The sequence below is a fragment of the Pristiophorus japonicus genome, chromosome 10 (assembly GCF_044704955.1).
Source record: "Pristiophorus japonicus isolate sPriJap1 chromosome 10, sPriJap1.hap1, whole genome shotgun sequence".
Lineage (NCBI taxonomy): Eukaryota > Metazoa > Chordata > Chondrichthyes > Pristiophoridae > Pristiophorus > Pristiophorus japonicus.
In genome coordinates, this window is record NC_091986.1 from 168,690,316 (window position 1) to 168,706,486 (window position 16,171).

The 16,171-nt window shown below is 42.7% G+C and overlaps 1 protein-coding gene across 4 annotated transcripts in view; it reads left to right on the forward strand.

Moving 5' to 3' along the window:
• The first annotated feature begins 525 nt into the window (after nt 1-525).
• uspl1 (ubiquitin specific peptidase like 1) overlaps nt 526-16,171 on the forward strand; it is a 42,459-nt gene continuing 26,813 nt past the window's right edge. Inside the window, exons 1-5 of one of the 4 annotated variants that reach the window (XM_070892315.1) lie at nt 526-644; nt 4,201-4,372; nt 4,899-5,027; nt 5,436-6,081; nt 11,386-11,499. In XM_070892315.1, the coding sequence (XP_070748416.1) occupies nt 4,247-4,372; nt 4,899-5,027; nt 5,436-6,081; nt 11,386-11,499 (1,015 nt within the window). In that variant the 5' untranslated portion in view covers nt 526-644; nt 4,201-4,246. The other 3 variants (XM_070892316.1, XM_070892318.1, XM_070892317.1) reach the window with 3 other exon arrangements.

Here is a 16,171-nt window from a genome sequence, read left to right on the forward strand (position 1 = left end):
CTCACCTCTGAGTCAAAAGATTGTGCGTTCAAGACCCACTCGAGACTTGAGCACAATAATCTAGGCTGACACTTCAGTGCAGGACTGAGAGTGTTGCACTGTCGGAGGTGCAGTGTTTTGGATGAGGCATTAAACCGCGCTAAACCTGTCCTCTCAGGTGGACGTAAAGAAATCCTGGCGTTATTTTGAAGAAGAGCAGGGGAGTTATCCCTGGTGTCCTGGCCAATATTTATCCCTCAATCAACATAACAAAAACAGATTGTCTGGTCATTATCACATTGCTGTTTGTGGAAGTTTGCTTTGCACGGATTGGCTGCCGCGTTTCTTACATTGCAACCGTGACTGCACTTCAAAAGATTACTTCATTGGCTGTAAAGCGCTTTGGAACGTCCGGTGGTTGTGAATGGGCGCTACTGAAATGCACGTCTTTCTTTTCTTTCACGTATTAAACCGCGGGCGGAAAGTTCGACCGCCCCATGTGTTGCAGTTGGACCGGATACAGAATGCCACTGCCGGAAGTGGAGAACTGAAGACGTTGGGCAGACGTCGGAGCTGCAGCGGTGGGAAGCCGAGGCTCGCGAAAGGCGAGCGGCAACAGCAGAACCCCGGGAGCGGAGAGAAAGGCGGCAGCAGCGGCACCACAGGTTAGGCTCGGTTCCGCGCGAAGTTTCCATGTGTGTTTTCGCACGAGGGGCGGCGGGTCCCCGCCCCCCTTCCCATCCCCTGTAAAATCATTAATGTCTGCGTTCAGAGCCCCGATTCTGGGCATGCGGACACTCGCATTGCGGACTTTCGGGTGCTGGAGAGTGTGAGTTTACCTTTCTGTGGGGCGAGGGACGCCGAGCTTGCGGCGCCCGCTTACGCACGCAGGCCCCTAACGTGCGGGCAGAAGTTTCAGCTGTGCCGTGTGTGAGCTCGGGGTGCTGCCAGACCTGTCCAATCGCTTGTCTTTTTGGGAAACCTCGCCTTGGCACCGACCACTTTCAGCACAACTCTCACCCCTAACGTCTCCCTGGTTGAGTACTCGGAATGATGCATTTGGGCTGGGGTTCTGCGCAGAGGCCATGTGATGGGCTCTAACTCCTATTCACTATCTCCTCCCTAAAATATGGAAATTAAGGAATTCCACCGATTTGTGTGTGAGCCCTCAAGCCATTTATTTGTCACTCCTTACTGATTTACTCCCTATACCTGCTCTGCCCTGAAGTTTGTGATTCATACATGGATGCTTAAGAGCTCCCTGCGCTCTTTCTCTTCCTTACCCCACCCCCCTCAGTATCTTGCATGTCTTACCTTTATGTATGAACCTGGACTATTTGCTCGTGGGATTATCGCAGCTCAGCCTAGTGCCGATTTTCACATGAAACTTTCCAACGTGCTTCACTGGATAGCAATGATGTGGGCTGATAAGTTATGGATTCCCCCTTCCATGTTTATCCTGCTGCAGCTAAATTTTACTTGACTTTTTCATGGTCTTATCAGTGCACATATGCATGTTTGGGAGTATTTTGCCCACTGGAATTTGTTATTATGTTGATATTCCTGTGGTAATGTAACATTTTCTGCAATCATATAGCATCATGACTGCTTTTCACGACCAGTTCAAATGGGTAGAAAGTTTGGAAGTATATCTCAATGTACATCATTTTGAGACCAATGCCTTCATTCTTTAGAAATGCAAAGCAGGTAAAACTGGAGTGGTTAATCATAACACAAAGATTTAGGGGGGAAATATTTTGTCAGTCTACAGTCAACCAATTTTTCCAAGGTTTTAGGAAAAGGTTAGTGTCGTTGTGGAACTTATGGTTGAATAAAACTTACCAGTGGTTCAGTATCTACCTTTATTTTACAAGTCTCTGAATCTTTTTATATGTTACACTTGTAGTCTTGTTAAAAGAGAACATTTGTCAGCCAGTCCTGTTAAAGGTGCTATATAAATAAAAGTTTATTATTATTAATTTTATTACACCATTAGTATTGGTCGCAAAATCTGTCGCTTCAGACTGTGCTCCCTATTGGTGGAAGAAGCATCCACTGAGGCAAGAGGGTAAAACTGTTTTGAAAAATTAAAATATTTTATATAAAATGGCTCAACAGCCTTTGTCCTTTTAGTCCATCTAAAATAAATTGCAAATAAATGAGTGCTAATAAAGCAAATCATTTTATATTAAAAAACTGGCTGTGGATGAGTATCAATAGACCACTTTCTATTCAATATAACAGCAAATCATAGGGGGGACAAATGTGAACAATGGTGGAGATTGGTAAGTTGCAAGTCTTGTGCAATATAATTATTGTGGTATATTGTCTGGGCATTTCTGTATACAGTATGAAACCTTATTTTCTCAAAAGTGTACCGATTTATGGTTTTAAAAAGTTGGGTTGATTAGTGGTTACTTGATATCTGGCATAACAGTGGGAGAACTACTTGTTACTCTGACTGCAGTTGGATGGAATTAGGATACAGATGGCAGATTATTGCATTTCTTAAACAAGGTGAGTGATTTTTAAAACTCTTATTTTGGTGATGGTAATTACAGTTGTAAAACACTCTGATCTGCACGTGTTACTAATGTCAGTCCATTCGAACATTCTTTTCTGACTTTTGCTTGAACCAAAAGCTGTTAATATTTGTTAAAAATTCAGGTATGTATTTGCTTGATCCATGAATTGTAGTTTCACCCTGTATAAAGTGTTGTGCTTTGCAAGTGTGCCAACATGTGATTTCTTTGTTTTGATATTCTCCAACTCTTACTACAAGAACATTGACCTGCTTGTTTCTATTTCAACGTTTGTGTAGCCATGCTTTCGGAGGTTTGTAAGTGCACCCTGCGGGTGATGTGCCTAACTCTCTTTCCCCCTGTTGTGTTGGCTTCTCAAAATATTTTCACATTACATTCCATAGTGCTGTAAAATGATTCCTTATTGGTATGATGCAAAATTTAGGTGAGTGCCATAGCAAATTCAAACTTTTGGATATCCCTACATCATGCTGTGTAAATATTTTGTAACATGTTAAATTCACTGAACTCAATGTATTTTTATATAATTTTTTTTAAATGGTTCTAGAACTGCATCCTCAGCACAAGATGTTGTCTAACAAACTTGAAGCAAAATGCTTCAATTTTTGAAAGGCATTTTTAAAGCTGTCAATGGTCTTCATTATAAATTGCAAATTTTTATTTTATTGCATTAGATTTTTAAATTTAAGTGAGGCTTGATGTGGGAAATGTAAAATTCACACTGGTGTTATGTAAGTCAGAATGAAGGACATTTTACTCTGCATTTGACCTGAGGGTACAGAATTTCCCTTTCATTGAGCACAAATATTTATTGCCAAAAGGACACATTTGTCCTAATTGTAATTCTATATAAACCAAGAGTTTGCTTCCTAATACATTCCAATAAACCAAAGAAGCCATTGTTACAAATTTATTCATTTTTCTCTTTCTCTGTCTCTCTTCCCTCACACCCCAATTTTCTACTTCCATCCAGAAGGACCGTTAAATAGGTGCCAGCAGTCCTCTGGTACATCACTGAAGAGGCCATTCCTTGTATGTGAGCTCAGACAGCAAGTGTTGTCAGGCGGTTTGATTACAAAATAATCCTATTCTCATCTAGTGTCCATGTCATTAGGATTCACTGCATAACAATCTTGGATGATTTTAGTTCTCTCTTCTCTTTCTAACCCACCCCACCATCCCAACAACTCTTTGGTCAATCAACTCATCAGGCTTACGCAGACTAGTACAAATTATTGTAGTTTGTCTTTGGGATGAAGCAGTAGTTCTAAAGAAATCTTGGGAATAATCTTTGGTAGAAGCAAGTTGCATTGTAGCTATTTATTTTAGTAGCCTTTTGTAAAGCTTCTTGGGGAGGTACTTGGGTTGGATCATGTTATTGAGTGAACTAAAACTTGGCTATAGCTGTCCTTAAGATGGCAATGGGATCAGTCTTGACTTAAAATTCTGGTGAGCTGCTAGTAGATTAGTAGTTAACTGTGGCTTTGATTGCTCTGGAATTGTCATTTAAAACATAAACCAAAATGTCACTTTGAATTCGTGCTTCGCGTGTGTATATATTTTCAGTATATTAACTGCGGGTGCTTAAAGTTTTAATTACTAGTTATTTACAATCTAGGAAAATATTTTAAAGGTTTTGTATATCCTCTAATGATATTTTCAACTTTTATTTTAACAGCATTATCTGAGAAGTTCCTGATGGTGTGCTTCAAATCACCGGTGAGATGGTAAAGGTTAGCCTATGGCTCAGCATGGCGGACAAACAGAAGACCCAGACTGGTTTGCCACTGAGTGATCCAGACAGTGATATAAATGTGTCTTCCATCCACATGGTGGGGTATTTGGGAAAAGTCAGTAAAACTGTTTATTCCTCTCTAAACTGAGCAAAGTTCTAAATTTTAATTATATTTTCAAATTATTTTGAATCTATTGTCTTTTCTGAAAAAGGTCAAGAAATGTGGAACATTCTAAACTCACTCAAAGTGACACGGAAATCTTGCACAAAGTGCTATGGCGAAAGATTTGTCTGAAGTGAAAACATGGTTACCATGGTAATCCTCTAAGTATGGAGTAGTTGTTGAAAAATGCTCCTGAGGACACTGAGTTTTACTTTCAAATGAAAAGTAGAATATGAAAGTAAACTTAGCATAAACAATACTTTTTCATATTTGTCCAACTTAAACTCTTAAGTGTGCATTTCCACTTTAGTTGTCTGAGGATGAAAATACTATATAAAATGGGTTTAAGTTCTTAGCTGGTCATGAACAGATGAATGGCATGGAACAGTTTTAACATTTAGATTTTTTTTTTTAAACGCTAAAAATTGTAAACAAAACTGTTAACTTTTCTCTTGCTCCCATTTTTTTCTCTGCGCAGTTTTCTGAAAACATCTCACTCAGTCTACAGGAATACTGTCCTGTCTGTGCAACAAAAGGAAAAAAGCAAGCTTTACGCAGATACTGTATAAGCTTAGAGGAATCCATTCTTCTTTGTGAAAGTCCACAGGTACTGGAAATTTTTAGTTTGAATTTTAGGAATCCGGCTAGAATGTTTTCCATACTATTGAGCTGCTAGAATGCTGTTAGCCATATTTAAGGTTAATTAGTCAACTTGTTAAATTCAGTGGTTATTCAACACTATTAGACAGTATTAGTTATTTATTAAATCTACACTAACAACAGAGTTCACATGTCCCTTGTATGATTTACTCTGGCATTGATATGCAGTTTTAAAAAAAAAAAAAAATTATCTTGTTTTTCCAACTATACAATTGTAATATGCTGACTGATCTGACAAATTTATACATGGCCAGATTTTTAGGTATCAGATTAGACACAAAGCCAGTTATTTGCATTTGTTGAGTCATTCATTAAATTTCTGATTTTAACTAAGAATGCTTTAATCTTTTTTTAGTGTGTCTTTCCTTTGGGATGTAAACCGTTGAGTGAGATCCTCATTTCACCTACCTTGCCGAGTCCACAATCGTCAGTTTATGCTGCGAAGAACACATTTGGATCAGGTTCACTGGTTCCGCTGTGCAAACAGACTATAAAACGACAAAAAACTTTTAATTGTAATGATAATAAAGATACTTGGGATAGTTTCAGTGGTGCAACCCAGGAAGCTACATTTCAGCCATTAGAAAATAGCTTAAATAGAATTGACAATTTTGTCCCTTGCTCAAAAAATGGAAGCAATCATAAGTCCGTTAATTCTAGCGATACGAATGGCCTGGCTGTCCCAGACAAGCCAATTATTGTGGTCCCTGGTCAATTATGTGGCAAGAGAAAGGAGCCCCCAACTGAATCTGAAAATTCTGGTCAGACTAGATTGGAAGTCCCAAATGAGGGATCGTATATTGAACAGTTATTTCTTCAGTGGAAGAACACGTATGCTCTCTGCTGGCTAGACTGCATATTAACAGCTTTGGTTCACTTGAAAGCAATCAGAAAAGTCGTACTTAATCTTGGAACAGAAATGGAATCTCCAGTTAAGAAACTATGCACAGAATATGATCAGGCATGTGCACAAGTATCGAACTGCCAAAGTCATAGAAAAGGTAGGAACTGATATCTGGTGTCCTATGTTACTTGTACATGAACAGTTGTGATTTCCTTAAATGTTAGGCAATATCTTACGTTGCTGTTTACTTGTCACCACCTGCTTTGAAAATAATACTATTCAAAAAAAAACATTCACTATCTATGTCCCATGACAAGCAAAGCCTAATTCTTCTTGACCATCCCTTTTGGGGAGGGGAGAAGAGGTATATTTTGAACAAAACTTAGAATTCTTTGTCACTTACACTATTGAGAATACAAACTAAGTATAATAGAACTGTAGATATATTTTTCTATCAAAGTACATTTTCATAAATGTTTTTTTTAGAATTTTGTCTTTGGGAAAGTGATGACAAAGATGAAGCGCTCTTGTCTTGCGTTAGAATATTGTGTGTTAAAGCCCCCTTTGGGGCTTTGGTACATAATCTAGGTTAACACTTCCGTGCTGTTCTGAGATTGCTGCATTGTTGGAAGTGCTATCTTTCAAATACGATGTTAAACCATAGTCCCAATATGCTGCCTGACTTGCTGAGTATTCCCAGCATTTTGTTTTTATGTCAGATTTTCAGCATCCGCAGTATTTTGAATTTGTCCCAAATGCATGTTCAGGTGGACTTAGAGTTCCATTGCATTATTATCAAAAGTGTTCTCTAGTTTTCCCAATCCTTTCTGCAAAAATAGATTTGTTTAATTTGCTGTGGAACATAAAGCCCTGTATAAATGTGGATTACTATAAATGTTCACTTGCATAAGAAGTCACTTTGAGCTGGTGTGGGTGGGCAAATTATATTTCCTGAGTTGGACAGGATTTGAGGAGATAAATCTTGGGATTTTTTAATCTAACGCTATAAAACCATAGAAATTTGCAGAACAAAAGGTAGCCATTTAGCCCATTGTGTCTGTGCCAGCTCATTACTAGATTTGTGTAAGGAGTCAGTGAAAGGCAAGGGCAGGTTAGTGATTTTTTTTCCCCGCTCACTAAAATTACCATCCTTTCCCTACAAATACCAAATTAAAAAAATATATATATATTTTTGGTGAACGACAAAGGTGTGCAATTCAGGGAGGAAGTATTGCCCAATTCCAATCCAAAAAATGATTCTGACAATATTTGACATGATGCACTCAGGGCCAGGACTAGAATTTTAGTTTTAAATTTTTAAAAATTCTTATGTAATGCATGAGAGACTAGGCAACTAAGTAATGCAGCTATAAAGTGTAAAGGGAGAGTGTGGATCTTGCAGGAATTTGGTACGAGTGGCAGTTTGCACTATCCATGTTTAAGTTGGAATGATCGCAGAATAGAGAACCCTTGTGATGTATATGTAGTGTGATTATGTGGGACACTCTCGATTCATAGGCCGGAACTTTCTGGGGTGTCAGCAGGCGGGATCGGTCATGGGTCAGGTGGGAATGTTTTTTTTAAACAGTGTGTCATGGACCCAATTAAACTCATTATAATGTACTTAACCAGGTCCTTAACAGGCTTTTTTTTACCTTACTTTTTAACTTCAACTTCATGGCCATGGGAACCACACTGTTTGCATACCACGTCTGTCAACCTGAGGCGGGAGTTCAGTGGCCATTGCTCCAGCTTATTACTTGACAGCTCCCACCTGACAGAGATCACTTTCCTCAGCCACAAGCTGTTCCTCACTGCATTTCCACAACAGATTCAGCATGCTGCAAGTCTTTCCACAAGTTTCCATCCAGCCTCACCTCATTATCTCTCTCACCATTGACAGTTCGCTTCTGTCATCTGTATTTCACCTGCCAATATGGGTGCCGTTTATACTGTCTCATCTTGGTCCTCCGAATTGGACCACGATGAGCCTCAACACCAGCAGCACCAACCTTCTCCGTAATCACAGGACAGAGGGCGTCAGCACCCAACCACATTGCTGCCTGGGAACCAAGGGATGGCCTCGCCATGACCAGATTTACTTCACTTGACGCTGTACACCCTGGCTGCCACATGAGGTGTCAGGTTGACATCATCCCACACCAGCACCATAAAGCATCCCTACAATGACCAAGCCATTCTTTTCACACATCACTATTGAGGGAGGTACTGTTATGTCACACCATTCACTGCAACTCACTAAGCCACTTCCAAAGGTTCACACAAATCTGTGCAAGACCGAAAAGTGTTGATAATAAAGATTTCAATGTTTGATAGCCCATTAGTAGAAACTTTACATAAACATTGGATAAAACACCCATGTGTCTACCCTTGTGTGTTGTTAGTTGGCATGATTGCATGAGGGTGAATGAGGGGTGGCTAGTGAGATGGGGATGTGATAGAGAGAGCTAGGTAAAAGTACACGGTAAGTTGGTGTAGTAGGGAAGGCAGAGTGATGGGAATGTGATGAGAGGCACAGTAGGATGAGGTTGAGTGTTGCTTTGCACTGACGTTTCATGATCTAATATAATTGAAATGTTTGCGCCACTGCACCCAGGTCCTTCTGACCACAACCCTGCTTGTGCCCTCCTGTGCAATGTGCAACCAGCCTGTTTTGGTCTCCAGGGGCGGTCTCTTCTGCCCATTGGAAGGGAAGAGCACCTCCTTGCGTGCTCTGACTCCCTCTGTGAGCATATGGAGGAGTCATGGGCGAACCTGGGTACAGCCTGCATCTCTGTGCAGTGATTATCAGTGTTTGCAGCACTTCCATGCTGTAGAACACTGATGGCATGGATGTCAAAAGAAGGTTGTCCATGGTCCCTTTAAGGAAACCGGCTGATGACGCATCATGAATGATGTCACCAGACCTGCTTCCTCTAATTGGGCTGGGAAATGCGTTGGACGGGCTTAAGAGGACCCTTAAGGTAAATTTGATCTGGACTGCAGATTGGAGCCGGCAGCAGGGATCCCTGAGTCACTTAAACTGCTCAATAGATACAGTAGTTATAGGCCCGTATTTGTGGTCAGCAGCAAAGCAAAGACGTTCTCCACTGGCCTCGAAGAAAGCTGCCCACAAAGATCTCGCGATCTCTGTAGTTTGGCCTTTTCGGCGTTCAATTGAAATCAGTGCAGGATACTGGGAGTTTCTAGTGCGCTTTGCTGTGAAGTCAGTAAGCTGTAAGCAGTCAATCGCAATACAGAATTCTCAGTCCAGGAACCAGGAAGTGAACCAAGCTGCTTTTATTCTGACTTTTTAAAACTGTTAGAGCAAAACAAAGATTGGGGCTCTAGCATGAGGAAAAGGTAAACCTGAAATAAATGTGAACAAACCTTAAAAAAAAATTTAAGTTTCTTAAATTGTTTTTTCTATAATGTATAAAATTTGACACTCCACAAAATTAAAATTCATTTTTTAGGGCCATAATGTTTGTTTAGCTGTTAAAACCCCAGTTGTACCTAATCTATCAAGACTTGACTTTTAATGGGGTATTTAGCAGCGATATTACTGCAGAAAAGCCTCCATTTTTGACTTTCACTGATTTCCCTGATTACACTGATTGCCGGCTTGAGGGGGCGGGTGCACTGAAAGGCTCATAGATTCTATAGTCAGTGACCAGTGCTTTTTTACAACCATGATCAAGACTTACAAATATTTTATAGTTTCTCTGGTGCCAAGTTGAAGGTGAATAAAAGGAAAAGCAGCCAAAAGTCATGGTCCATGTTGGAATCAATGATTGACTAAGTTGGTTTTACTTTTGAAATCTTGCGAAGAGTTTTAAGGTGCTAAATTGAAAAACGGTACCTCCAAAGGTAGTAAATTCCTCTTTTTCCCCCCCCCCCCCCCCCCCCCACTTCTCTTCTTTCCCAGAATTGCTGCCTCCTCCATCCCCCAAAATGGAATTAGGTCCTCTTCATTCAGTCTCCCGGAGATCCCTTTGCCTAATCTTTGCACTCCTCTGATTTAAGCCCTCCCCAGTACTCCAGCATCCCAGAACCATCCCTTCAGCACTTGTACCTCCCTCCCAAACCCCATCACTTCCTCTGTTGCTCAGATCCTGACACCCAGTGCTCTCAATACACAGGACTACTTTCATGGCCCAGCTCCCCACTACCAAACTTACAAAGTACCCCTCCTGAACCTTCCATGATTCCACAACCCTAGACCCAGGCATCTCTTGCACCTGGTACTCAAACTACTCCTCTCTCACGAGGCAGAGTCCTTCTGGCAATCCTGGGGCAGATTTTGAATGGAAATAAGAATCAGGAGATATGTAAAACAAGCTGCCGATTCACTATCGCCCATCTTACACGATTGCATAAAGTCGCAATCTACACTCTCGACTCTACTTTCATATGCCGTTAATCCCCTTTTTTACCTCTTAACAGATCCCACAGGACACAGTATCCCAGACCTGGGACATATTTCCTGACCTACAGACCCCCATTCTCAATACTCAGATCCTAGCAATCACTTCATCCAATGCTTATATATTCCACAAACACATTCCCCTGCTTCTTCCAGGCCTGTATTCACTGCAACCTAACCAGTGCTTCCTGATAACCGAAGCCCTCTCTTGGTACTATCCCGTACCAGCAACCCCTCCCCCATGATACTTCAACATTTTTGAGTCCTCCCTCTTGTACCGCACTGCAACACCGCCACAAACCTCCACCGACAGCATTTGCATGCTTCACCATCCTACATTGCTAACTTATCCCAGCACTCATTTCCCCCCCCCCCTCTTCCATACTGAAAAGTATAATGCCTGATCACACTACTGCCAGTTCTGGCAACTTCATCTGATCAACCTCAACATCACCCCCACAGCCCTCAAGCGCTGCTTGAATTCCGGATCCACCAATTCCTATCCACTGATGTGGCACATCACCCAAACCTACCTACAACTGCAAGCATCTTACCTGTTATGCTTTAGTTTTTTTCTGAGCATTAAGGAAGGAGATAAAGTTAATTAAATGGCTGAAGGAATATAAAATCAAGGGCACTCATTTCACAGAAAATTGTTGAATTCTATCTCCAAAACACAGGTAAAAGTACCATATAATCTAACTGAACTTGGCTGAATCAGTTGCACTAAATCGACAGATCTAATGATACATTATGTACTGCCCTTATTGTTCTAAAACTCGCCCCAATCATCTCCACAGCAGATCTGTGCATGTGTAAGGATGAAAAAATGAAGCCAGACTACACTGTACAGACATGTTAATGTTGATGATTCCCTGTGACATGCTGCATATTTTGTTTTAAATTAAGTTCCACTTCAATTTGTTCTCACTGATACAGAAGCAAAAATTCCACTAATTTTAGATCCTTTGATTGCCACCTGTTTTGAGGACTTTTTCTTTCTGGAGGCTCATTGAACTATTCTTGTATTTGCAGGTAATGGTTTGTGGATGATTCCCCCCAAAATGCTTGCACAGATAGAATTAATACTGAACAATGCCCGGGAGAAGCTCTTCCAGCTGCTTCAACCAAAACTGAGATGTGCATTGGGTAATTCATTCTAGCAAATACAGTATTAAACAAAGTGTGTTTTCTATGTAATTTACTGATAACTAGCATAGTTACTTGTATGTAAAATAAAACCTGATTCTATTTTTTGAAAGTAGTGGACAGGGGAATATCTATGGATGTTATTTATATGGACTTCCAGAAGGCATTTGATAAAATCCCACGTAAGAGACTTAATTAAGATTGAGGTCCATGGAATTGAAGGCAAATTATTGACCGATTAGGAAATTGGCTGAGCCTCAAGAGACAGAAAGTAGGGATAATGGGCAGGTATTCAAATTGGCAGGATGTGACTAGTAATGTCCTGCAGTGATCTACTAACAACTTAGATGATGAAATGAAAGCCACAGATCCAAATTTGCAGATGACAAAAAGATAGATGGCATTGTAGGCAGTGGAGATTAAAGCATAAAATTACCACGGGATATTGATAGATTAAGTGAATAGGCAAAAATGTGGCAAATGGATTTCAATGTAGGCAAATGTGAGGTCATCCACTTTGGACCAAAAAAGAATAGAGCAGGGTACTTTCTAAATGGTGAAAAGCTAAAAACAGAAGCCTAAAGAGACTTGGGAGTCCAGATACATGGATCATTGAAATGTCATGAACAGGTACAGAAAATAATCAAAGGCAAATGGAATGCTAGCCTTTATATCTAGAGGACTAGAATACAAGGGGGTAGAAGTTGTTCTGCAGTTATACAAAGCCCTGGTTAGACCATACCTGGAGTACTGTGAGCTGTTCTGGGCACCACACCTTAGGATGGATATATTGGACTTGGAGGAAATGCAACATAGGTTTACTAAAATGATACCTGGAATCCAAGGGTTAAGTTATGAGGAGAGATTACACAAGTTAGGGTTGTATTTCCTGGAATTTAGATTGTTATGGGGTGATTTGATCAAAGCTTTCAAGATATTAAGGGGAACAGATAGGACAGGGAGTCATAGTCTAAAAATTAGAGCCAGACCTTTCAGGAGTAAAATTTAGAAAAAACGTGTTTGGAACACTCTTCTGCAAACTGCAATCGATGCTGGATCAATTGTCAATTTTAAATCTGAGATTGATAGATTTTTGTTAACCAAAAGTATTAAGGGATATGGGATAAATATGGAGTTGGGTCGCAGATCAGCTATGATCTCATTGAATAGTCGAACAGGCTCGGGGGGCTAAATGACCAACTCCTGTTCCTATGTTCCTAAAAAGTGAAAAAACATGGGGCTAAAAATTCAGTTTTTGGTGGTGATAGCGGTATTTTTTTTGCCAGAAATACCGCTATGACTCTGCTACCATTACGAGACCTAAAATTCGGGCTTCAGTTCGCCCAACGGTAAAAATCAGCATTGCACAAGGATTTGTGGCGCAGACCGTGAATTTTCTACAACTTTTCTCCGAGGCCAATATCGCTGCGAGTTGGGCCTAGGGAGGGGGCAAACACCAAAAACAAATGCAAAAAATCACAAGACACTTAATTATCGAATCACTGCAAAAGAATTAAAAATAAAAACTGTAACTTGCCTTTTTCACAGGTCCTTCATACCTACCACTGTTCCAAGGGCTGCAACGCAGGTTTTCTCCGGGTATTTTTTTCGCTCTAACTACGGGTGCATTGTGCGCCAAATTTTTGGTGCAAGTGCTATTTTGAGTCTTGCACGCCGGCGGTCTTCTCCCCAGTGGTATTTAAAAACCACTGCACAAGACTTTCCCGGTTCACCGTTTTTCGCCAAAATTTTTGCCGAATTTTTAGTCCATAAACTCTTTCTACCCAGCACCAGTCTAGCACTTGGCCGATCTGGGATTTGCCCCTCTTGCCCATTATTCCCTCATTAAGCACTCTTGAAGGTACCAATTCACATTGTAATGTGGTGCCATGGGACTTCTCCAGTAACTTTTGTGGTTGTACTTTGAACGCTTCAACAGTGCCGGGCTATTTGCCTGAAGAGGAAGAGTGAAGGAAATGAACTATACTGGATAAGTTAGTGGTTACTGCAACTAATGTATCCCTTTTTCTGGTGTGGTAATACTGAAGTTAATTGTACTTTCATACTGCCCTAGCCCAAGATTGGCTAAGGAGTAAACCTGGGACCTTCAGGAATATCTGGCTATGCGATCATAGATTTAGACGGATGAAGAACGCTAAGCAGGTAGTGCAGGAGTCCCACCCTGAGTCCATCTCGCTTTCCATTCTCTTTTGAGTACCGGTGAAGGCAATGGTGCCTCTGGGGAGTGCAACCAGAGCCAAGTTCAAGGCACCATGGGTGGCTCAGCTGCACAGGGGGGAGAGACAAAGAATAAAAGAGCCGTAGTGGTAGGGGATTTAATAGTTAGGAGAACAGAGAGCCGTTTCTGTGGCCGTAGACATGACTCCAGGATGGTATGGTGCCTCTCTGGTGCCAGGGTCAGGGATATCACCGAGCAGACGCAGGGCATTCTGGGGGGAGAGGGTAAACAGCTCGAGGTCGCAGTCCATATCCGGACCAATGACCTAGGTAGAAAGCGGGCTGAGGTCCTGCAGGCAGAATTTAGGGAGCCAGGAGGAAAATTAAAAAGGTAGGACCTCAAAGGTAGTCTCTGGGTTACTACTGGTGCCACGTGCTGATGAGTACAAGAATAGAAGGATAGAGAGGCTGGAGAGTTGGTGTAGGAGGGAGGGCTTTAAATTCCTGAGGCATTGGGACCGCTTCTGCGGGAGATGGGACCTGTACAAACCAGACGGGTTGCACCTCAACAGTGCCAGGACCAATATCCTCACTGGGAGTTTTGCTAGTGCTGTTGGGGAGAGTTTAAACTAGCTTGGCAGGGGGGTGGGAACCCGAGATCAAATTCAATAGGGAAGGAAGTAAAGCTGAAATTGGATAGCAAGAATGTAGAAAGTGAATCTGTAAGACGGAGGAAACGAGGGTTAGTAAGTAGTAATCAAGGAGGTCTTCCGGTGCTAAATGGTATATATTTTAATGAAAGGAGTATAACGAATAAGGCGGATGAGCTAAGAGCTCCGGTCGACACTTGGAGCGATCACACTGCTGGGCGTGTATTATAGACCCCCAAACAGTGGGAGGGAGAAAGAAAAGCAAATATGTAGACAAATTTCTGTGAAGTCCAAAAACCATAGGGCAGTAATAGTATCTTAACTATCTTAATATTAATTGGGACAAATATAGTGTGAAGGGTATAGAGAGTGCGGAATTCTTAAAATGCATTTAAGAGAACTTTTTAGTCCGTATGTAACAAGTTCAACACGAGAAGGGGCGGTTTTGGATTTAGTTTGGGGAATGGAGCTGGGCAGGTGGAAGGGGCATTAGTGGGTGCCAGTGACCATAATTCAGTCAGATTCAAGCTAGTTATGGATATGATTAGGATAGATCAGGAATAAAAGTCCCAAATTGGGGAACAGCTAACTTTGCTAAGTTGAGAAGTGATTTGACCACAGTGGACTGGAAACAGCTACTTGGAGGTAAATGAGTGTCTGAACAGTGGGAGGCATCTGGAGGGCTCAAGCCAAACGGCCGTTAAAGAAAAAGGGTGGGAATAACAATTCTAGAGCACCCTGGATGTCTAGGGACTTACAAGGGAGGATTAGGGGAAAAAAAGGGAAGCTTATGTCATATACCGATGGCGAAATACTGTAGAATCATTGAAGGAATATAGAAAGGTCAGAGGCAAAATTAAAAAGGATATTAGGAATGCTAAGAGAGAGCATGAAAAATTCTTGGCAAATAAAATTAAGGAATACCCAAAGATGTTCTATAAATATATTGGGCCCAAGTTTCGGGCCACGCCTAGAACGGCGCAGTCCCGACCTGGACGCCCGTTTTTCGCGCCACAAGGTGCGCCTAAAAAAACTTCCAGATTCTCCAGCTCCCTGCAGGTCGTTTGCAGCTCGGCGCAGCACAGCACGAGCTGTAGGGGGCGGAGCCAGGTCCCTGCACTGAAAACAGTGCCTGAACCTCTGCACATGCGTGCTACAGTGGGCGCGCATGTGCAGTAGCTCCAGGCGCCCAAAACTGTGTGGGAGGGGCCGAAGCATGCAGCCCCTAGCCCTGGCCCAATGGCCTCACTGGGGCTGCGTGAATAAGGTTTCTCCCACGGCCAGCTCCTGCTTCCTCCCGACCCGACTCGACTCCCGCTTCCCGCCCCCCGCCTCCGGACCGGACCCGACACCGATGTGACTCCCGCTACGCCCCCCGGGACCAGACCGGACCCGACCCTCTGCGTCCGGACCGGACCCGACACCGACCCGACCCAACGCCACCTACCTGTAAATCTGGTGCTGGGAACGGGCCCTGCCTGAAGTCCCGGGTCCGGTCCGTTGAGCCTCCCTCCCCCAATCTCCTCTCCCCCGCCCCCCCCCCCCCCACAATCTCCTCCCTCCCTCCATCCCCCCCCCCCCCCCCCCACAATCTCCTCCCTCCCCCCCCCACAATCTCCTCCCTCCCCCCCCCACAATCTCCTCCCTCCCCCCCCCACAATCTCCTCCCTCCCCCCCCCACAATCTCCTCCCTCCCCCCCCCACAATCTCCTCCCCTCCCCCCCCCACAATCTCCTCCCTCCCCCCCCCACAATCTCCTCCCTCCCCCCCCCCACAATCTCCTCCCTCCCCCCCCCAAAATCTCCTCCCTCCCCCCCCCACAATCTCCTCCCTCCCCCCCCCAC